The sequence below is a fragment of the Sinocyclocheilus rhinocerous genome, unplaced genomic scaffold, assembly GCF_001515625.1.
Source record: "Sinocyclocheilus rhinocerous isolate Xijiao unplaced genomic scaffold, SAMN03320098_v1.1 scaffold1053, whole genome shotgun sequence".
Lineage (NCBI taxonomy): Eukaryota > Metazoa > Chordata > Actinopteri > Cypriniformes > Cyprinidae > Sinocyclocheilus > Sinocyclocheilus rhinocerous.
The window spans coordinates 1,797,364-1,820,629 of NW_015638958.1; the positions used below are offsets into that span (position 1 = coordinate 1,797,364).

The 23,266-nt window shown below is 36.7% G+C and overlaps 3 protein-coding genes across 9 annotated transcripts in view; 1 reads left to right on the forward strand and 2 right to left on the reverse strand.

The window, feature by feature from the left end:
• Positions 1-2,703, reverse strand: part of LOC107750360 (dynactin subunit 4-like) — a 14,010-nt gene extending 11,307 nt beyond the window's left edge. For both annotated transcript variants that reach the window (XM_016565714.1, XM_016565713.1), the window contains exons 1-3: positions 2,541-2,703; positions 1,856-1,926; positions 1,417-1,595 (exon numbers count right to left, since the gene is read on the reverse strand). In XM_016565714.1, the coding sequence (XP_016421200.1) occupies positions 1,417-1,595; positions 1,856-1,926; positions 2,541-2,675 (385 nt within the window). In that variant the 5' untranslated portion in view covers positions 2,676-2,703. The remainder of the gene's footprint in view (positions 1-1,416; positions 1,596-1,855; positions 1,927-2,540) is intronic.
• Positions 2,704-3,868: 1,165 nt separating this feature from the next.
• gpx3 (glutathione peroxidase 3) lies at positions 3,869-8,321 on the forward strand. 2 transcript variants are annotated; one of them, XM_016565716.1, is made up of 6 exons: positions 3,869-3,930; positions 4,132-4,275; positions 5,615-5,765; positions 5,943-6,060; positions 6,709-6,808; positions 7,770-8,321. In XM_016565716.1, the coding sequence occupies exons 2-6, from the start codon at positions 4,192-4,194 to the stop codon at positions 7,983-7,985; spliced, it is 669 nt and encodes a 222-aa protein (XP_016421202.1). In that variant the 5' UTR covers positions 3,869-3,930; positions 4,132-4,191; the 3' UTR covers positions 7,986-8,321. The 2 variants fall into 2 exon arrangements, with proteins under 2 accessions (XP_016421202.1, XP_016421201.1); XM_016565715.1 differs by lacking the exon at positions 3,869-3,930 and having other exon boundaries at positions 3,970-4,275.
• Positions 8,322-8,951: 630 nt separating this feature from the next.
• Positions 8,952-23,266, reverse strand: part of LOC107750363 (TNFAIP3-interacting protein 1-like) — a 20,420-nt gene continuing 6,105 nt past the window's right edge. For 4 of the 5 annotated variants that reach the window (XM_016565719.1, XM_016565718.1, XM_016565717.1 and 1 more), the window contains 14 exons: positions 21,079-21,141; positions 20,310-20,504; positions 20,112-20,206; positions 19,723-19,858; positions 18,676-18,768; positions 18,504-18,569; positions 17,438-17,569; positions 15,873-16,001; positions 15,236-15,361; positions 14,577-14,702; positions 14,363-14,443; positions 14,052-14,240; positions 11,715-11,799; positions 8,952-10,616 (listed from right to left, as the gene is read on the reverse strand). In XM_016565719.1, coding sequence (XP_016421205.1) covers positions 10,555-10,616; positions 11,715-11,799; positions 14,052-14,240; positions 14,363-14,443; positions 14,577-14,702; positions 15,236-15,361; positions 15,873-16,001; positions 17,438-17,569; positions 18,504-18,569; positions 18,676-18,768; positions 19,723-19,858; positions 20,112-20,206; positions 20,310-20,504; positions 21,079-21,141 — 1,578 coding nt within the window. In that variant the 3' untranslated portion in view covers positions 8,952-10,554. The remainder of the gene's footprint in view (positions 10,617-11,714; positions 11,800-14,051; positions 14,241-14,362; positions 14,444-14,576; positions 14,703-15,235; positions 15,362-15,872; positions 16,002-17,437; positions 17,570-18,503; positions 18,570-18,675; positions 18,769-19,722; positions 19,859-20,111; positions 20,207-20,309; positions 20,505-21,078; positions 21,142-23,266) is intronic. The other variant, XM_016565722.1, reaches the window with a different exon arrangement.

Consider the following 23,266-nt stretch of genomic DNA (forward strand, 5'->3'; position numbering starts at 1 on the left):
GCGGCCATGATTGTTTTCACTCCGAAGTGCCCTTCGGAGGGCGATATATCCCGTTTGGAATGCACCGTTCGATTCCGCCTAACGATTCCTGTGCTTTTTTTTTTTCTTCATCTGTGAGGACCGGACCTAGTGATCTGCCAGGACCTTGCTCGCTAATCTAAGCGCTCCAAAGTTTGGCTACATTTGCGATCAGAAGCCAAAAAAGCTAAGTATAATATCCGTGATAGCTAAACATGTTGCAACAGAGGTGTCACCACCAACATGACAAAGCACTTTAATTTAATAGATCGTTAAAGATCGCAAACACGATTCAAACACCAATGTGATTCTATTCCGAAAATTACAATGGTTCGTCTGTTTTATTCCTCAACTGTGTGCGATTAATGTTGTGATCACTTGGTTCGTCCGTGCAGAGTACGATCACACCAGTGTAATTTGAACATTTAAATTTGCGTTCGCGCTACCATTGACCTAAAGAGAGCAGCTGTCTGTCATGAATGAAACAGCTTCACAGTCTTTTCAGCCACACAGTATCATTATTTCTGTATTACAAACATTCAAATCACATAAATGTTTATAGTTCAGATATAAACTGTGTGTATGATGTATATAGTAGTGATTAAAATAGAGTGAATCACCTTTTGAAAGTAATTTGACACTTCAAATTAAGATTTATCGATTACATTGTTGCGCCAGTAGGTGGCGAAAAGGGGCTGTTAAAATGTATTTGTCTTTAAATCAGACAACAGATTCGTTCAAGAACGCTGATTCATCCAGTAATGAAACAAGTACATCTTGAGTGAGTCATTTAATCATTCATTCATAAATTACATGTGATTAATGTTTTTTCTTCAGAATCATGAGAGAACCACAACTTCCATTGGGGGGACTCAATTTATCCAGAAGCATGCAGTTCTATTTTGCACACAAACAGCTCTTAAAGAATCCAGTTTTTATGTAGCCTGTTGATTTTTGTTCATGGTATTCAGCTCCAATAAATGGTTTGCAAAAAAAAAGACACAGGATAAATGTTTGATATCATTATTTAATCACATTGGAATCGAAACTGGGAATCGAAAAGAATCGGAATCGGAACTGATAAAATTCCAACGATACCCAACCCTAGTGATGAGCTACAATTATGACTCTTTCCACAGTATTTCACATGGAGTGTGGTCAGTAAAATTACAGTAAGTGAATGCATCACTTCTAATCTAGTCAGGACATTACAAGATTTTTATGTATATTTATAGTATGCATAAAATTAACCCACATAAATACAACAATTTTAAACTAAACCAAAATAACCATCTTTGATTAAATAGGACAGATTAAAGTTCAAATCATCCGAGTTTACTGATGAACCAATACAGACACTGGTACATATATCCACATCAAGGAAGTGCAAGGACTCACCCACAGATTTGTCAGCCATGCCTACATCTCTTGAGGTCCAGCGACAAAATCCACAGGCCAGGTAGTAGGCCTTCTTCATTGTGGTTTTGGTTGGGTCATCAGGCAGTGGTGCTGGGATGTTGGTGGCCCGTGTGGAGAGGGTGTGCATACAGCATGGACAGTCAAAGCAATTGGCACACCTGAAACCAGTGGATCACAAAGAAGCATTCAACAGCATTATGAGCAAACACAATCTATCAGACCGGATAATATATCATCAGTCAGTTTTTTAAATAAATGTAAAAAGTGCAGCGAGTTTTGATGTGTCAAAACTTATAAATATGGCAAGCATGTAATTAGTTAATGATAAATGCCAAAGTACAGATGATGTTAGATGATTGCGATTATTGCCGTTATTAATTCACAAGCTTGTCAGATATTTAGCACAGATGCGGTTTACCTATTCTTCTTGAGCTTGGCCTCAGCTGACGGCATGTTCTCCAGACAGCTGGGACAGAAATGGGAATCGACCTATATAACAGGCATAACACCAAAAAAAATTATAAGACAAAGCAAATGTGTTTTTGCGCAAGGAAATTGTATAACATGTATTGGAAAAGTACAGAAAGGCTAAATGGAACTTCATCATTGTGCCGGGGGTAAAACTCACACATTGCTTAAGTAAAAATAAATAAATAAACAATAATAAAAATAGCACAAGCTGTCTGTACAGGTTGTGGTAGTGTTGCCTTCAAAATAACACGAACGGCTGCTGCAAGCGTTAACACATTGAATTTAGAACCTCATTGTTTTTTTTAATGTATCTACCTATGCACAAAATGGAAACGAACGAACAGCAGATATTTCATTTCATTCTGAATTATTCTGCTAGCTTTTAGCTTGTCACATCCCTAAAAAAAAGTGGGTGGTGCAGAAGTTAACTGACTGGTTACACAGCCAATTGGATAGCGCTATTGCCGTATAATTGATGACAGATGATAAACTAGCCAATCACAGAACCAGAATTCATTCCACTTCGACTGATAGGCGGGAACAACACGGTCACCATCACTAGCCTGTTAGCTCGCTCTTAGCATGGCTAACATCCATTGTGTCAACTAAATGTCCCACCCCGCGTTACTTACTTCATGTGACACGCATTCCAGAGATCGCAGCTCAATGCAATATCGGCAAAAATACAGCTGAGAGAGCGGAACTCCAATCTTTTTCTCGCTTCGGACGAGATAAAGCACTTTCTCTGGCTGCAGCAACGTCGCCATTTCTGACTGAGTTCCTGCTGCCTACGTAATGATCATGCGTCATCATACGTGTTATTCTTCTTCTTCTTTCCAGTTTAACGGCGGTTGGCATCCAGCTTATTGGTGCATTACCGCCCCCTTCTGCTCCGGAGTGTGGATCAGCTAATAGGTTATAATAAAACTTAAGTTTATTCCCTTTCCTACTACACTTACATGACACTTACTTAGTCCCCTCACATAAACACACACACACACATCATACTTTAATTATGCATTAAATCCTGTTGAAAACTCCTGCTTCCCTTAAAAATGCAATCAATATTCTACTCTGTGTCCTATTTACTGTGCTTAGTAACACTTTTAATGTGATTGCCTGCACCCCAGTTTCCCTCAGCTTATTCTTCATTACCTGCCTCTATGTTTCATATCTCTTACAAGTCATGATTATGTGCTCCACTGACTCCTCTTCTCGACATCCCTCACACAACCCTGTCTGGTGCTTCCCTATCATCTTTAGTGTTTTATTCAGTGAACAGTGTCCCAACCCTAACCTAGTCATCACTGCATCTTCTCTCCTATTTCCAGTTACCACCCTATCCTCTTTAACATTTCTCTGAATTTGGTATAAGTGCCTCCCTTTCTCCTGTCTATCCCACCTCTTTTGCCAACTTTTATAGATTTTTTCCCCAAATTATGCATTTAACCTCTGCTTTACTTAAATTTACCTGCATTTCTATGTTCTCTTTTGTTAGCACCCTTTTAGCCAGTCTATCCGCCATCTCATTACCCGTCATCCCAACATGTGCTGGGACCCATCGAAATTTTCTGTGAAAAATCATCTTAGAAGAAACTGCTTATACAGAATATAAAGTTAAGTCAGTGTTGTGCAAAAGATCCACCAACCAACCAAGTAATTTGTTCTGCAAACACTATAATAGCTGAATCAAACAGGTAGGCAGGCACCTGTTTCTGTTGACATAGCAGCTGCACTGCAACCTCTTAGATTATTCATGTTTAACATAATGAAATGTTTAATATCTAGTTTTTCCAAAATATTTATTCTGCACTTAATGTGCTTGATTTTGCACAACCCTTATTTTTTAAAGATTAAAGGTCATTTTTACAGTGAGTTTTACAGTTATTGCTCAAATTGTTTGAATGCATGTGAAAGGACTTCCTGCACTTTTTGTGATATCAGTGTTGCAAACGAGATGTTGAAAGACTAGTGACAAAAATAACTCAACTGTTTCACCACTATCAAGCCAACAACATAGTGGTGGGTTTTTAGCATCACATTACAATAATTCTTTTAATCAAATGACAAATACATTCACTGCGAACTAGATTGCAACAAACTCTTAGCTTAGAGCTGTAATAAACAGGCCATGGCTGTATTCATATGTCAATATGTGGGATGATGAGGCTGGATATTATTGGCTAGTCTGCGTCACTCTCCTCCAGTGTTTTTCGTCTCCAGCTCAGCCACGCTTCATTCAGACGACACACAGACACCCTGCAGGGGCCACACGTCACCCTCATGGGGAACCAGAAGAATCCCTGGATCTCTGCTCTGGTCTTGGTGGGTCTTCTACATAAAGTTAGTGGACTATCCAATACCCAGGTAAGATGTTAAGACATATACTTATTATACAGCTTTTGTCTTGGTTTTGGTAATACTGGATTGCTCATTTGGATAAAACTTTAAACCAGGAATAAAGAACAAAGGAATAAGGATAATAATGCACATTTTTTATTTATTGAAAGTAAAGGCATTGCTTGTTATTAAAGCAATAGGCTGAGTAAACAACATCCAAGTATTTGTGTGTTACATTGAAGCTTAAAAGTAAATACTGGAACAGATTGGTATGAAATGATCTCATATAATCTCGCATGTTTTTAACACAATGCTGTAAGGATGTGGAGGTTATAGCCCATAAATCAGTGTGATTTGATCGTGCGCACTGTTTTCACCATGCAGTAGCAGGTGCAGTGGGTTGCCACAGTAACTGAGGCAGAAAATAATGAAATAAATGGAGGGAAAAAATATAAGAATCATGTTCAGTTCTTAAGTCCAGGGTTATATATATAGTAAAATAACAGAATGTTTTGTAACCGTTTTTTGTTTTTAAGCGCTTCAAATACCAAACAGCAAAAGTCAAATAAAGGTAAATATTTACTTTACCTGGTCAGGGTATTATAACTCCACTACTACAGCTTCAAGGTGATATAACCCTAAAACATTTCTATTCTGAGAAACAGAACTGTTATATGATAATAAGAATTAAGATGACATGATATTACAGTTTTGTTCATTTTTTTACTCGCATATTAGTCACATCCAGTTTTCTTGAAAATGAGCTGGTTCAATGATAAAGAGTGTGCCTGGGGTTTCACAGTTTTGAGTGAGAATACAAAGGTCACTGCACTGTTTAAATAATCATTTTATTTCATGTTTATACCGTTCAAAAGTTTAAGTTTGGGAGAATTTTTTTGAAAAAAGTCTCTTATGCTTGCCAGGGCTGCTTATTTGATGAAAAATAATGGTAATATTGTGAAATATTATTACAATTTAAAATAACTGTTTTCTGTTTTAATATGTTTTATATTTTATTATTCATTATTCCAATCTTCAATGTCATATGATTCTTCAGAAAACATTCTAATATGCTGCTTAATATTTTTGTGAAAACCGTGATACATTTTTTTCAGGGTCCTTTGAGAAATAGAAAGTTCTAAAGAACAATTTATTTGAAATAAAAGTATTTTGTAACATTGTAAACATCTGATCAACTTTATGCGCCCTTGCTGAAAAAAAAAGTTGTTTTTTTTTTTTTTAAGTATATCTTATTGACCCAAACATTTTGAATGGTATTTTTTTCATGTTCATGTTCATTTTTCATGTTTCTCCTCTTTGTAATTGTGGTACAGAGCCAGCGTTATTTTACGTTTGTCTGTCTCAGGTCTGCAACCCAGCTATAAGTGACACTATACACAACTATGGTGTGAAAACCCTAAATGGGACCCAGTTCATGCCATTCTCCCATTATGCTGGAAGGCATGTCCTCATTGTCAATGTGGCCACCTACTGAGGACTCACCTTCCAGTATGTGGGTAAGTGTGCACATTATTTCACTTAACACAAATATTAGTATATACAAACATTACTTATGTTTGCAAATTTATATGTGCAAATATATATTTTACACCTCATGACAACAAAGCTTGAAGAGCAAATATGAAACCTGTTCATGATAACTGTATTGACTATGAGTTTTATATGCTATTTAGAATTGAATGCACTGCAACAGGAGCTCCGAGATGTTGGATTCAATATCCTCGGGTTTCCATGCAACCAATTTGGGATGCAAGAGCCTGGAAAAAATAATGAAATTCTTTCTGCATTAAAGTGAGTTCATGTTACTCTTTGAAAATAGAGACGTTTAATTGTGGTGGTGAAACCAGTGTTATTGGAAAATTGATGGAAAATTATTTGTATACATAAACTTAAAATGAAAAATGAAAAAAAAATTTAAATAAATTAAAAGGTCAATAGAAATATATATAACAAATAATAAAAAAGACAAAAGCACATAACAAAATTACTAAAACTTAGTTCAAATGAGAACTGAAAATATAAAAATAAAAGCTTAAAATATTAAGAAATATAGTATGTGAATAATACTAAAAACAGTGGATTAAACATGCCGTTTTAAAAACCTATTCTACAAGACATCCAAAAGATAAATGACTCAACAAGTATTAATCAGAAGACACGGTCTTTAAGGAAAAAAGACTGAAGGTTTCTTTAACCTTGAGATTACTGGCCATCACTCATGAGCCAAAATTACCTGAGCATCAGACAGTGTGCAATTAGTTTGTCTTTCTCATCCATCATCCCCTTTAAATTACTGCACATATCATATATCTTGAACCTAAAGGCTCTTTTCTGGAGTGATATCTGAAGCCACTTCTCTGGCCATGGCTCTTTAAAGTCTCTATTTGTTTTCCTTATAGACAGGCCCATGATGAAACAGATTTCTCCTTGTCTTCACAGGTATGTCCGTCCAGGCAATGGATTTGTTCCAAATTTCCAGTTATTTGAGAAGGTGGATGTGAATGGAGTCAATGAACACGCTCTTTTCACATTTTTAAAGGTTGGTCATTGCTTAATAAAGCTTTTTTTTTTTAATCTGAAATTGCTTGCAACACCTTATGCAAGAAAAGCCTATTTCACGAAGAAAAAAAAGGTCCGTTTAAATTAAATTTAAACCTGTTTACCCATTTTGGAATAAGCTACATAGAGGCCCCAATAAGCATGTCATTCCATTAGAATAAACTGAAATAATAGAAATCAATTAATACAATAGAAAATATAAAATTACATCAAACCAAAAAAACAGAATAACTGTTGTTTTATCTTAGCTTGAGAAGTGCACTTATGTTCACTTTTTGAAGTTTTAAGTAAAAAAAAATTAAATACTGATTATTTAAGTACATTATACAAGAAAATAATACTTCAGTCTTTCTACTTTAAAATGTCAATTCAATGTTAATTCCATTCTTATATGTGACCCTGGACCACAAAACCAATCTTAAGTCTCTGGGGTATATTTGTAGCAATAGCCAAAAATACATTGTATGGGTCAAAATTATAGATTTTTCTTTTATGCCAAAAATCATTAGGATATTAAGTAAAGATCATGTTCCATGAAGATATTTTGTAAATTTCCTACCGTCAATATATTAAAACGTAATTTTTGATTAGTAATATGCATTGCTAAGGACTTCATTTGGATAACTCAGATTCCAGATTTTCAAAGTTGTATATCGACCAAATGTTGTCCAATCCTAACAAACCATACATCAATGGAAAGCTTATTTATTCAGATGTCAGATGATGTATTAATCTCAATTTTGAAAAATTGACACTTTTGTGGTCCAGGGTCACATTTTAATATTTTGCAATAACACTCCAAATACTTTTGGGGACTACTTTTCTCTATCTGAGATCTGTTGTGTCAAGTAAACTGCAATGGAAATGTTCCATGCATGTTAAAGGTTCTTCATGGAATCATCAATGCCAATAAAGAGTGAAGGCGTCTCTTTCTCTTTCAGAATGCCTGCCCACCTGTGGGAGACAGCTTCGGTAACCCCACCAACAGATTGTTTTGGGAACCTCTCAAAATCAACGACATCAAGTGGAACTTTGAGAAGTTTCTGGTGGGTCCAGACGGCAGACCTGTAATGAGGTGGTTTCCCAGAGTGAACGTATCTGAAGTTAAGGCAGACATCTTGAAATACTTCCGTCAGCTTGTTCAAAAGGCTGATTAACGTTAAAACAGTGGATTTAATTGCACATTCATCTCTCTCTCCAGCATAAAATGTGTTCAAATAGTCAAAACAGGGTTTCTGCAGGTTTTATGAAGGGAGATTTAAGACCCTTTTAAAAACAGTTAAAAGAAAATGTAAGGAATAAATTGAAGGAAAAGCAATACGTCAATATGTTCTCTAAATCTTAATGTCTAGGGAACCTCGGTATTTCTTGTTTTCCCGTGCAAATGTCTAAAGATGTCTTAAGAGTCTTAAAACAGGATGTATAGACAAGCAAAAAGATAAATTGATTGGCTCAGAAAAATCAACACGATTCAAGTTTTAGACAACAAAAAATGTTTTCTTGATTTAAGGATGTTCAGATATTTGTATTGGGAAAAAGACAAAAATAGTGAAGAATATGATCTTTTTTTTTCTCAAGTGCATGCAACATTTAATGCCATTATTTAATGAATTTAAGACTTTCTACTCTGATTTAAGGCCTTAATTTGTGGAACGGCGAAGTAAGACTTTTTAAGACCCGCAGAAACCCCGTAAAAGCAAGATTACATGTGGCAAAGTTAAAAAATGTAAACCTTTGTGAATTGTTGTTACAAGAATTTGAACAGTATGAAATTGAAGTAAAAGGATTCCCAGACTGCTCCTTCTAGAGGCTGTCAATGGGTCGGTTTGGAGACTGGCATGTTGATGACGGGAAGGCTTGAAAACAGACACTCTGTGGTGCCTGACCTGAGGTCGAGGGCCAGCGGGCAGCTCTTTAGTGCATTCAGGCTGCTCTGCTGTTGCTTTTCGATCATGTCTCATCTCCTAAACTATCCATTGAACTTGCTGCCGCCTCTGTGGACGTTCAGTAAATAAAGACTAAAATGCAAGAAACAAAATGTTTTCTTCTGGTTATTGAGTGTCAGGGTGATATGGTGATGCAACTTGTACTTTAACTCTCACACAATAACATTTGGAGGTTTAGACAGTTAGAATATATTTATTATACTAATCAATTACAAAAGTTTCACATGAGGTCTGCTTTCACCCACTGGAGAAAAAGAGTCATTCCAAAAAGCACAAAACTGCCAACCAGTAATTGATGGAGACGAGTAAATAAAGCACACATCTCAGAGTGCAATCCAGCTCAAAGACATTTCAACTCATAAAATAAATGCCTGCCTATGTTTTATTTTGTACATTTACATGACAAATATCACACCATTTGACAGCAAATGAGTTGCTCGCCATTGGGAATATTTTGTGAGCATACAAACCTTTTTGCGTTTGGTTCAAAGCATTGGTCAGTAAGGTTGGAGACACTGCACACATGTGGAAAAACAGCCTTCATGATGGCAGATGACCATAAAAACAGAAAGGATATGATTCTTACCCTGTTCCAAACATATTACAATGTTTTTAAGTGCAACACTGGACCCACTGTAATCAGCCATTTGGTGATTTGGTTATTTCCTCCTCATGTTCAGCCTAAATCAAAAATGAGACCAATCAAAGTGGGCTGCACTAATGTGATGCATAAACTTATTTATTCTGGCCCACTTCCTGTGCATATGCACAAACACACAAACTCACATCCTACAGTCTTCCAGTAGCTACAATATGTAAAGGGAGACACAAAACAATACACAAAAGACAACATCACTTAAGACAATAAACCACACTCAGCTGTCAAAACAATAGATATAAATAACTTATCACTTCCATATGCACATAGGGAATAATGTTTTTGAACACTGAATCTTGAAAAATATTAAGCAAAACTACTGTGATACTTCTGTCGCCCAGATGAAAGCCCTCCTCGATAGATTATCATTTCAATTACACTCATAAGTATCTGAAGGATCAACAAGCTATTGAAGCGCTTACTAAAGTAATCCCAGAACGTAATCTAATAGATGGAAAGGTTAACAGGTGTCATATATGGCTTCAATAAACAGTGGGGCAGATGAGCAGTCAGAGAGTAATGACACACGCAGACGTTCAACAGTATGTGACCTCTCCCATCATCTCAACCATTGCCAGTGAAGGAATCATCAATCAGTTCAGTCACATTCTACTGTTAGCCATTTTCAAGACAATTCACCTATAGAGTTACAATTTTTAAATACACATTTTCTCTAATTGCACATACAAATGTCTTTGTCAGTCTCGATCAGTACCAAAACACTAAATGTCATGTTTTCAGGCAGCTATCATTTAATTAAGTGGTGGAGATTTAACTCTATAGGTAGATTGTTATAAAAATAACGTTCAATCATAATATCCATTAAATAACTGACTTCAATTCCTGCATAGAATTATATAAAGCAGATAATTTAAACTTTAACAATCATAAAAAGGTAAAATAATGAATGTATATATTCTTAATTTGCAAGAACAGTGTTTCACAAACAGGATTATAAAACGTAAGTATATAAACAACATTTTCATCAGTGGTAGATATATATATATATATACATGTACAAAAAACAAACAAAACAAAAAACAATAGTTCACACCATGCCAACTGAAAATAAACTGCATCATGCTACTAGCCGGGAGCCATTCCAGGAGAGAGAATATGTGGTTAGTGCTTTCCGGGGTCTATGTTCTGACGCTCCCTTTTCCCAAATCCAGTTGCTCCCATTTCTGCCAACAACAAAGAAATTGAACATTTTTCAGATAAAATATTGAGGTGTGTTTTGAACATAAATGTAAAACAATATTGCCATTTTTTAGATTTATGTCTTCCGTTTTTTAGCCTTTATAGCATAGCAGAGAGAAGAGTGGATTTTTAAGAATGTAACACTTTTCTTCAACAAGGTTGCATTAAATTGATCAAAAGTGAGATTGAAGACTTTTTACATTGTCACAAGCAATTTTTATTTCACATTAATGCTGTTCTTTTCATCTTTCAAAAGAGCACCAAAACATCACATTACAATGATTTCTGAAGGATCACATGACACTGAAGCCTGGAGTAATGGATGCAGAAAATTAATCTTTGCCATCACAGGAATAAATTACATTTTAAAATGTATAGTGTACAGAAATGTAAATATTTAAGTGAAATAAATTAACATTTACTATTATTGAACTATTATGTCTGATACCAAAACAACACCAAACTCATTTTTGACCCAGGTCATGATATTGCTATTCATCATATTGCTGAGCAAACAAAGAATATTCAGCAGGAAATAATGAAGGACATGATTTGAGTTTATGCATCTGGATTTGACAAAAGTGTAAAAGTTGAGTTATAATACCACTAACAAAATAGTGGTAGTGTGTTTATAAAACACTATGGAAAGCAGCCTTCTCACTTTAGCAGAGATGATGTTTCAGAGGTGGAAAATGACTATATGCTTTGATGAAAAAACATTTTCATCTTTAGAATAATTTACATTGATAATTATGCACAATGGAAAGCAAATTGCGTCAATTTTTATGTCTGTAGTGTAGATGATACAGATAACCGGACAGACCCAAAAGGAAACTAAACTTCATAGGCCTTGTACAATCATTGTGAAATTTAAAACTACTGCCATTTCATGTTTCGTCTGTCATGGTTCTCATTGTCGTCATCATTTGAACTGCCTCCAGTGGAAGCTGACTGATTCAGACAGAATGCTTGAAATATCACTGGGTCAGACTGACATTGCGTGGCAAAACAAAATGAATCCTGGTGACGCAGGAAGGATGCAGGAGACCAGAAAGGACACGCAGGTTGAATCTAATAAATACCTGCAGTTTCTGGAGGGGGTCTCGCTGTGTCTGCTTGTCCTCTGGAACCACGTGGTTGTGGGAAGGATGACTGCCAGGGAAAACCCTGAACAAACACACACGAAAGAAGAAATCATTATACGAAGAGAACAATAGTTTCAATCTCTGTCCACTTCTGCACACTGTACCTCTTGTAAAACCCTGTTTGTACAAATCATAATAGCCACAAATGTCTTTTTCACACCACATGTGGTTAACCACTTGAAAGTGCTGGAATGACTCTCGTGTCTGTTCCAGGATGTAAAGGAAGCAAAAAAAAAAAAACAGGAATTTCTCTCACTATCAAACTAACCTCCTCTGAAATAAAACCAAAAAACAACAACTGTGTTACAGTAAGTGTATAACTAGAACCTGAACCTTAACTAGAGGTTAACCTAGTACTTCAGTATCAGTAAGTTGATTTAAACAAATACCAAAATGCACTTCTTAACATTGCACTTAAAATACTTCAAAATAATAATAAAATTAAATTAAAAATAAATGTATTAATTGTGCAGTGTACAGCCTGGTTTCTGTTAACCCTTGTGCGACCTTATGAACATTTTTGTCCTTTTTTGTTTTGTTTTTTGATCATTTTGCCTGTGCTAATGCCAACTGCATACATTATGGCACAGGTGTGTATTTTTATTGGAATTTTAATATTTCACCCTCATTTCCTTTAATAAATCTATTTTACACTAGGTACAAAAAATAGTTCCTCTCAGGACCTTAAGGACAAAAATGTCCTCATTGAAACCCAGTAAAACTGCAATTTTTAATCCCAGGGCCATTTAACTATAAAATGATGCAGTCTTTATTAATAGGCTTTCATTCTGTTGGCAAGGCTTCAAAATTAAAATTTGTAAAAAAAAATTACCAGATGGTGCCATTTTCTCAGGTTTGGCCTTTAAAGCAAATACTCACATTTGTCCTGTTTTCTGCTTTTGCTGTATCATAGAGCCAGTTGGATAAATTATGCAGCTATAATTATGTGGGTGTGTTGGTATGGATGTCAGAGTGTGGTTTGTATGCGTGTCCTAAAAAAAAATAAAAAAACAACCGTGTGTGTTTGTGTGTGTGCACCTGTAATGTTTGAGAGAGAGAGAAATTATACTGTACTGCAAATCACAAATCCCACCACTGTGTATGCCAGAGGAGCTTTGCTGGAATCTAATGGGAAAAGTTTGGTACAGCACCCAAACAAAATATTACTAAAAGCTCATTTTCTGAGATATCAACCTCAAATTTGGAACACAACTTGTTTAGATTTATGGCTTTGATTTTCTAGCAATTTTTGTGTTCAGCGTGTTTTATGCAATATATATTTTATACAAAAAAATTGCTCATAAATCATTTTCATAAACTTAAACCTCTATAACTTTTTTGGTTTACATTTTTTAGAACTTTTTTTAACTTCAACAATAATCTGTCAAGGGTCTCCTTTAAAATGAGACCAAACTTAAGTAGGTACTCCCAAGCTTCAATTTCATGTTCATTTTTATGACAGTTTTTGGACATGGACATTTTTGTCCTCTATGAACCTATGCGTAACTTTTTTTTTAAAGAGGTCCTATTATGCTCTTTTACAAAGTCTTGATTTTGTTTTGGAGGTGTGCTAGAACAGGCTCTCATACTAGGTTGTTCGAAAAACACATTATTTTTCACATATTTTACATTATTACAACACCTTCTCCTGCGAGCATCAGTGTAAATATTGTGTCAAAATCAAATCAATTTGAGCGTGATTTAAACCCGGATGATTGTAACCACTCTAAGTTTGTCTGCCTTGGGAAAGCTAGCGTGTCTCCGACATAGTGATAACACTCGTTGCCTTCTCTAGTGCAGCTCAACCAGGTCTCGTCCCATTCGTAGATATTTGTGATATCACAAATCCCGGAAAATATGCATTGTAGTCCAAACGAGTCGTTCGCTGTAGTTTTTGAAAAGTGATTTCTGTTAAATAAAATATCTCCTTTTGAAGTGGACTTTGAACTTTGTAACTTTGCAGATCTTTTTTATGCTCAAACAGCAACATTACAGACTAACTAAAGTTGAAAAAGTGAAAAAGCATAATAGGACCCCTTTAATTGACGCACAAGGGTTAAGTTATTAACAAGTAAAAAGCTCAATTTATTTATTCTTTAGTACTAAGTGTTTACTTGAATAATTGAAAAACTTAAAGCAATTTTTATTTGAGAAATAATTCACGGCTGTTTTAATTTAATTTGTTAATATTTTACATTAATATTAAAATGAGGGTGGTTTTGTGGCGTTGTCAAGAACCCTGAAATTTTACTGCTGTTGCTATCGCATACTTACGGGGTTGACAGGCTGGAAATCCCTGCCGGGTGCTGTACTGATGTTAGGCATCCTGGGCGGGAAGTGTATGGGCCACCCCTCTAGACCTTGATGGCCCACCTGTACAAACGGGCCACAGTATGGAGGGCTCATCGGGCCATTGGCCGAGCCAGAAGTGGGATCAGACGTCCTCCTTTCCTGTTGCCCCTCCAAAACATTGAAAAACAAAATCTAAATAAGATCCAGTTGTCTTTCCATTTAGGGATTCTACCACATTTGTTGACTGTGATTAGAGCTTCTACCACAAGGTGGTGCCAATGTAGCACATTTACCTGCTTATGTTGCATCTGCAGTCTCTCTAGTTTACACCTCTCTGCACGCTCTCTCTGACACTCATTCTGTGCTTGATGAAGCTGTGAAACAGAGATACTGATTTCAGGACTAGCATAAGATTCTTTCATGTCTCCTTATTAACCAACTGGGCATTTCTCTGGAGTCATTTCATTGGTTCGAGCTGACAGTCTAAGGGTCCGTGTAACTACTGACCTGATTCATCAGATTGGTCAATTGACCCTGCAGCCTTTCCACCTGCCGCCTCAAGTCTTCTTTCTCTTCGTTCATCCTCTCTCTGTCACTCCTCTCCTTCCGGAAATCCTCTTCAAAGATTTTCACCTGAAAACATTGCATGTGATGAGGATGCAAATCTACAAGATCTCTGCAGCCATCGGTGCATTTCAGCAGGCTGTAAGGCTGAAGGAAGCTATCAAACCTCAAACAAACTGTATGACTCATGGAACCTTAACACATTCATTTCTTACAAAGCATGTTTGATAAATGAGGTAAAATGTCTGCAGAATCAATTCATGTAGTTTCAATGAGTGAAACCTCAACTCCTAGAGAACCTCTGACAAAATCTGACGCAATGAGAAAACTCAAGCATTCCGAGGAGCTCTTTTACTATTTTAGCTCATCTGACCACAGCAGGGCATTGTGCCATGTCAGAGTATACTGTGACCCTACAGAAATTGGACACTCGAGTTGAGACACACAAATGTATGAATGTTACTGCATTCAATGATAAAGTATAACATTTCGACTGGTACCAAAGTGATCTGGTCCCCACTAGTTCCAATGACATTTGACAAGAAGAATGCTGCTTTTAACATTTGTCAACAAGATGCATCAGAGTCTTCAAGTGTTTGTACCTGCTCCTTCAATACAGCTATCTGTGTGTGCAGCTCCTGCTGTCTCAGGTTGGCCACACCTTCTCCCAGGTTCATGCCTGGCTGGGTGGAAGAGGGAGAGTGGAGGTTCAAAGCTTCCTCTAATGCCTGTAAAAGAGACAATACAATCAGAACTGATTTTTGCTTTTAAAACAATATTTAGCAAAAACATTAAGCAGCACAACATTAATAAGAAATGTTTCTAAAGCACCAAATCTGAACATCAGAGTGATTTCTGAAGGATCATGTGACATTAAAGACTGGAGTTATGACTGTTGAGAATTCAGCTTTGCCAACATATATACATACATATATAAATAGAAAACAGTTATTTTAATTTGAAATATTATTTCACAATATTCATGTTTTTCTTCTATGTTTGAACAAAACAAATACAGCCTTGGTGAGCATAAGAGACTATTAAAAAAATCATTAATCTTATTGACCCCAATGATTTGAACAGTAATGCACTTAATAAATAACAAAATGCATTTCTTTTACAAATGCCATAAGGCTTTAGATTAGTGCCTATCTAACTAAAGGACAATGGACAATGAAAGTTTTCATTGAGATAGCTAGGAAGTGTATGTGCATTAGTAAGTTTGTGTGCTTCACTGACCCTATTAAGCCTTTGGATCTCTTTCTCCTGGTATTCTCTTTGTTTAGTAAGTGGCAGCATCTGGTCCTGCAGGTAACGCACCTTTTGTTTCAACTCGCATGTTTCTGAGGTGAGGCACTCCTTCTCACCCTATGACATAAGAAATACACTGGTTAACCACTGGAGCAAAACACAGTCACTTGATCATGCATCTAGACTTTATACAGTTAGTGTTAGGGACATTTATTGTCTGACACTGTATTTTAAAACATATTACTATAAATGTCACTTTTCCAGTAGGGCTGCAACCAGCAATTAATTAAATACCTAAATCAATCTGTCTTTGATTAATCAGGTAAAAAAGTGCAAGTTCATTTCCTGTATTGTAATTACGAAAAAGTCTATCAACACACACTATAGTCAAAACTGCTGGGTGCTCAGGGATGTCTTTGAGGTTCACCTGCAACTTGCTTTCTGTAAGGACGTTTTACAAAATGGAAATTATCACATGACTTTGAATACACAACATCTTCAAATAAGAATATGCATGGTATGTGCTGGGGAAAAACAACTCATAATCACAAGCAAGCACCTGTCAAAGCACCTGACACATGCCAGTCTGCCCACATGAAACTCTTGTGACCTTTAAAGCATGTAATATAAAAACCTGTGGTCAACATTTTTTCAATTTCGATATCATACAAATGCATTTTTAATGATTACAAGTACAACATACTAGCATCAGACAACATTTTGATGTGCGGTACTGCCTCAAGGCCTCTCCTATGGAACATCTGTGGTCTGCTGTGGGGGCGAGTAATGCTGACAAAACCTTAGTAATGCTGTCCATAACTCATAAATAAACTAAAAACCATGAGAGCATTGAGATGTAAAGATATGTAGGCCGTGGATGTGAAAATGAAACCAGTCGTCACATGACACAGTCTATGACACTTCATAAATTTCTTTACGATTTAATGCCATATAAGCAGCAATGGCTATGTTCGTGGCAAAATCAACAGCATTATAATTACAATATCTGACACTCAATAAATTTATAAGGCAGTTTATCCCTGGCATGCTTGAATGTCCCCTCCGGGACTGAAGGGAAACTATTGCTGTATTCTAAGAATGTCACATGGTCAGCTAGAGGGAATGACTGGTGCTTCCCAAGAGAAAACTGAAAGCACTGAATGACTACTTGAAGCCTTCATCGAGCTCCACAGGGGTGCTTATACCAGTAAAATGTTCCATAAAGAGTAAGAAAATGTAAATGATTAAACAAAAATCAAATAAAGAAAGACTTATTAATGCTCTTTTTTTAATTACAGCATAAAGAAATAAAAACTTACACAGGAAGAGACTGTCTGACAAAAATGTAAAGCTTTTTTGTTCCATTTAGGGGTAAGTTTATCTGGTTTAAACCACAATAACAGACTATATATACATATGTGTGTGTGTGTGTATGCATGTATGTAATGAATAGAGAAAAATGAGTGAACTTTTTAAAATCAGAATTTCTCTCCACCTAAAAGTAATAAAGATTGACTGTGGGTGTGCTGTCTGCGGCTGAGACCAGGGTGTACCTGCACATTGTCGATCTTAGACTTGGCGAGGAGGAGTTTTTTGTCATAATCTCTTTGTCTCTGTTCACGTTCTGCTTCGAGCTCAAGCACAGCCTTTTGGGAGTCAGCGAGCCGCTGCCTTAGGTCTGTGATCTATAAAGGAGGAAAAAGTCAAATTGATGAAGGCTCATCTGATAGTGTGTTTTTGTAAATTGGTCTCAGATACATCTGTTAACAGGCCATACTAACACAAAATCAAGGACCATCAGTTACCGAGCTGCCCTGAATGGGCAAAAATGTTGTATATTGCAGTTTGCTTTAATCTGCATGCCAGAGTGTACCTTTATCAGAAGTTTGATAAGGGGCTGTAATCTGTTTTATAGTCGTGTGATGCATTTTATGGTGGAAAAAAAGAATGATAAAAATAATAAACCACAAAAAATGAAAACAAAGCAATAAGAATAACAAAATGGAGTTGTTTTTGTTCCACTGCTCTGAGTTTAACACGAACCCCCCATGACGACAGAGGATGCGTGTAGAGAAACAGCCCCGGTATGCATTTTTTTATTCTTTTTTTTTTCTCTCTCCTCTCAGACCGAGCAGATGCGGAGATGCAACAGGCGTCACCATCTCTGGGCCGTGAGATCACGTGGCTTTGCAACCTTGGCCAGCCCCTACGGCGAGCCACAACAGGAAGACAGTGGGTACGGGCGAGGTGAGGGAAATTCTGCCAGAGGTGTGACAGGAGGGGCCTGTGGTCTGGTGTGCAACACTGTGACACACACACAGAATTGCTTTCCATTCCTTTGCCCCAACAGCGTTTCCACCGCCACCCAAATGCAGTAACAGGGTCTGTCAGCAGCCTTCACGTTACACAGGAATTTCATGTGATGATTCATATGCTTCGATCTCCCACCATTCACACTGGTCAGACTCATTAAGCAATTGTTGTTTCTTAGTAAAGTGATTAATGTTTCTTAATGTGTTTCTTTTTTTTTACTATCAATAAGGTGAGCCACAAAGGTTAGTTACAAGGCCAACTGGAACATATTTATAAAGCACTTCTAGTGTATATGTTGTCATGTACCTTCTGCTCAAACTGTGTCTTCATTGAATTCCACTGAATGTCCCACTGTTTGTTCACCTCCAGTACCTGAGAAAGGTCAAAGGCAAGAGTTGACACATCAGAGTCAAACGGGAAACTATGTCAGCAGTATAGCAAGCATAAAGAAAGCAGGGGACCTCCAAAAAGTTCTTACATCTTTCCTCTGTTTCTCCAGAAGCTTGATCTTTTTCTCATACACCTCCGGATCACAAGTCTTAGATGGTGTTTTTTCCACAGTTTTACCAGACTGTAAATAAAAAAATGAATAAGAATCATTTTAAAAACTATTTAAATTATGCATCTGCATAATTTAACAGTACTTCAATACCAAGTCATCACTGAAATGTTAACATTTTTAAACAATAATAAAACAAAGATTTAGGCTTACAAAAAACTCTGATAAATAAATGACAATGACAAAAATGACGACAAGAGAAAATCAGAAATATTACTTACTGGAAGATTAAATATTCTTCTAAATTAATGTGTTATTTTCTTTATATATTTAATGAAGTGGAATTTGTTTGTAAAACTAAAAAAAACATTAAACCAAGAGACACTATAATATAATCCTTTGCTCTGTCAAATAAAAAAAGTGACCAATAAATAATTACCAAATCTGCATCCATCCTATATCTTTTCAGCAGAACTGAAACTCAGTATGAACGGTCTTCCCATTTAAATGCCATAAAATATCCCTGCTAGACTTTAAACTGAAAACGTAATCAAAGCATTAGTTCATGACTGATCAAAGAAAACCAGAATTTTCCCATCATACTACAGTACAGCAGTCTTTAGGTTGAGTCAGAACGTAACACAATGACCATATTTATTGTTCTTCAATATTTAGTCATACCGTGAAAAAAAAGCCCACGAATGAGGAACTTAAACAGAAAGACCATTGAGGAAGAGCAGTATTCAGAGCCAAGGTGGTATTCCCAAAACTAATCTAAGTGGCAAAAGTGACTCAATAAGAAGCCTCTCAATTTAGAAACCGGGGAGCTATTTGCACATTGGTTCTTTTTTTTCTAAGAAATCCCACTGAAAGAGCTAACAAAACAAAAAAGCAACTAGATCGCAACATCACTGGTCTGAAAGGGAAATTAAGGACAAAAAAAAACCAACACAAATTTAGAAAAGCACCAGGAATTCTATGGTGATGTCACCTGAGATAAAGAGGTTCATGGAAAAAAGTGCACACCTGCTGAGTCATGGTCATTTCCACCTTAGTTTTGGTTGTCTCTTCTTTCACTGGCTCCTCCTTTGGGCTTGGTTGCTCAATAGGTGCTGCCTGGGCTCCTCCGCTGACTTGCTCCTTCAGTTTCAAATTCTCCTGCCTGTCCAGAGCACACAGAACCAAAATCAAAACTGGAAAATGAAGAAAAAACTGAAGGATTTTCTATTTGAAACAGTCAGAGAACAAGCCTCGGATGGAAAGACCCCTCAGTTCCAGCACAGCAGTTCCAGCACACAGTTTACTCACACTGATTCCTCTCACAGATTCACAGCGGGCTTTTTTGCTTTTAGTTGTTCCATGAGTAAATGAAAGGATGAGTTTATTATAATGAATATAAATGTGAATTAAATTACCTCAGCTGTTCCAGATCACGGTTACGGTACTGGAGGTCCTCCTCCATTTTTTTCCTAAGCTCGTTGTTTTCCTGTCTTAGCTGTTCACAGAGTGTCTAGAGATAAGAGCGAATTAAATTCTCAGCAAATCAAACCTCGATTAATTCACTCACAGCCAATACAGAGGCCTAAAAGGTGTCACAAGCTCAGCCGTCTCACCTGTAGGAGAGATGTTCTCTGTTCGTTCTTCTGGACCTTGGATGATAAGTGGTGGAATTCCACAGCCATGCGGCCCAGGTGAGCCAGCAGCTGGTTGGGATTTGACTCTTCAGCAAATACACTAAAAGAACTCTCCAGACGCCGGAGTTGACTCGCCAGCTCCATGTTCTCCTGTGGCAGGTGCATCACTCCAGCCTGCATTATAAAGCAGAATTTACCCAAATATTCTTCCCAAAAACACCCTAACATATAATACCAATCACTAGGGATCAAGTGGCACCTTTACTGTCAATATCTAGACTTCATCTTCCCCGATACACAAGAAAAGCACTGCGAAACCATAAACTGAAAGTGAAAAAAAACTAAAATACCTCTATATAAGCATTTCCAGTTTTGCAAATTTGTGAACAGAAGTTTTTGTAAACCTAACCAAAGAGGTATTCCATAAACTGATACACATGCATGAGTTTTTCAGTCTATCTGCATACTAACTAAATCCTGGAGTTTCCCACTGCGTCATCCAAGGAACAGCCTCATAGAGATATGTTGATTCATTATGATGAACAAATCCTTGATAAGGAAGGGCAGCAGAAAACAGCTGAGCAACTACAGTAACTGTGTCACACATGACTTACATGCGTAGCACAAAATGACAGAACACGGAATATTCTAAACGGAGCAACAATCCAGCAAAATACACACCAAGTTCACACACGTGCAGTTGAGTGACTGCAGCTGCCCAGGATTTCCTAACATCCCTAAAACTCACCGTCTGGGTTTCTGAGACAGTCTTCTCTTCCATATTCACCACCTCAAACTCAGATGAACTTTCCTGTAAACACAAGAATTCACAGCATTGCAACACTTGTCTGGACCATCACACAGAATATCAACTTGTAAAGAATTTACCCTTCACAGATGAGGAAAATGACAAGTAAAACTAGAAGTTCCATTCACATTAGAATTTTACAACATGTTGCGAAAAAATATGTTCACGTTTAACACAGCTATGATGGGAATTGGGAATATATCATAACACGTGCATTGCGATAATCGCACACAACATTACGTCATAAAGGATATTTCACTGTTCAGGTCAAACCAAATTAACCAGCAATTCACAAAACTGGAAGTTATAATCCCAGTGTGGGATTTTCACAACATCAAAGACATAATGGTATTCCAACAAGTTATAACGTGTTATGATAGTCATTTATACAGTATGAACTAGGGCTGCACGATATATCGAAATTATCGAAATATCGCAAATGTAAATATCACAATATGCATATAGCAACGGCGTGCGATATCATTATCATTTTAATAATAGGCTACTTAAATCAAAACGTTGCAAAAGGTCAAAGTTTTAGTTCTACACATATAGCAGAGAATTGCTTGATGTTAAAAAGAGTTAAGTGCAATAAGTTGCAGAAAACAACTCTTTGCCGTCTCGTCTTGCTGTCTGACTCACATGATGTAACAGAGCAGAGATACAGTCTCAAATGGCTTCTGTCTTCTGTTTCCCCAGAGATGTAACCTTACACACCTGCAGCCTGAGTAAAAGTCAGTCAGTGAGATCATATAAATGTCAGCCTGGACACAGACAGATACAAAACAGCAAAAACTGTCTGAAGACACACACTCACTTTCATTTTTCAGAATGGTCTGTCTGAATATTACTGCTTAAATTAAAGCTGATTTTTTTTTAATGTTTAAAATACTTTCTCCTATGCCAGTTTAACAAGGCAACGGCATGTTTCTGATGTAATCTGTTTTAAGAATCACATCAGGTCTGAGCAGGAAAAGTGTAAAGTGGTAAAGTGAGCTTATTACCGGTACTGCAAGAGCGTCTATGAACACTTCCAAATGACCCCAATCAATTACACATTAGAGTCAGCATCAGAAATATGCAAGCCCTTATAAATCACAAGACAATGATGGGGTCACCAAGAGGGAGAGAAAGGTAGAAGTGCTGAAGGACACACTGTCTTCAATCTCAGATTTAATGCAAATAAAGTAGTAATATTTACTTAATTTTACGGGTTAGACAACTAATGTACACTAGTGGATGATCTAAATAGATTGTCAATAACTGATGTCAAGATGATTGATTTGCTGCCCATCCAGAGGATAATTTTGTGGTTTACTGATTAATTTATTAAGAGGTTGCTATGTTATAGAACTGAAGAAACATAATGGAGTTCTCAGTGATGTTTCAGCTGAGTCCTGGATAGGGCTGCACGATATATCGAAATATCGCAAATGTAAATATCGCAATATGCATATCGCAACGGCGTGCGATATCATTATCATTTTAATAATAGGCTACTTAAATCAAAACGTTGCAAAAGGTCAAAGTTTTAGTTTGACGCATATAGCAGAGAATTGCTTGACGTTAAAAAGAGTTATTAAGTGCAATAAGTTGCAGAAAACAACTCTTTGCTGTCTCGTCTTGCTGTCTGTCTGACTCACACCTGAAGCGCGCGCACAAGCCGCATCTCGCGCAGCGTCTCTTCAGTTCTGCCGCACACGCACACACACACACACACAGAGAGACGCATTTCAGACCGAGTTGATTCGTCTTTCACATCTCCTCCTTATGTTTGAACAGACACATACACACAGAGTTATGTAGTATATATATAGTAATAGCACCCATCTCGACGATCATTCTCGTAAACGCTGTCGGTTATGTTTTAAATGAATGTAAACAGCTGAGAAAGAAATCGGATGTGTATCATTATACCGAATCCGTGCAGTCGGATTTAAAGGGACAGCAGCCTATAAATATGTGCTGCTGAATATGACACTAATGTTAACAAGACGGCTATAACAAAGATTAATCTAAATTTAATTCATACAGTGAACACAATGCAGTGTTATTTTACACTTAATTATTAAATTTCTGTACCTGAATACTACTGTTTATTTTATCTATGCTTGTAAATTGTGTATTT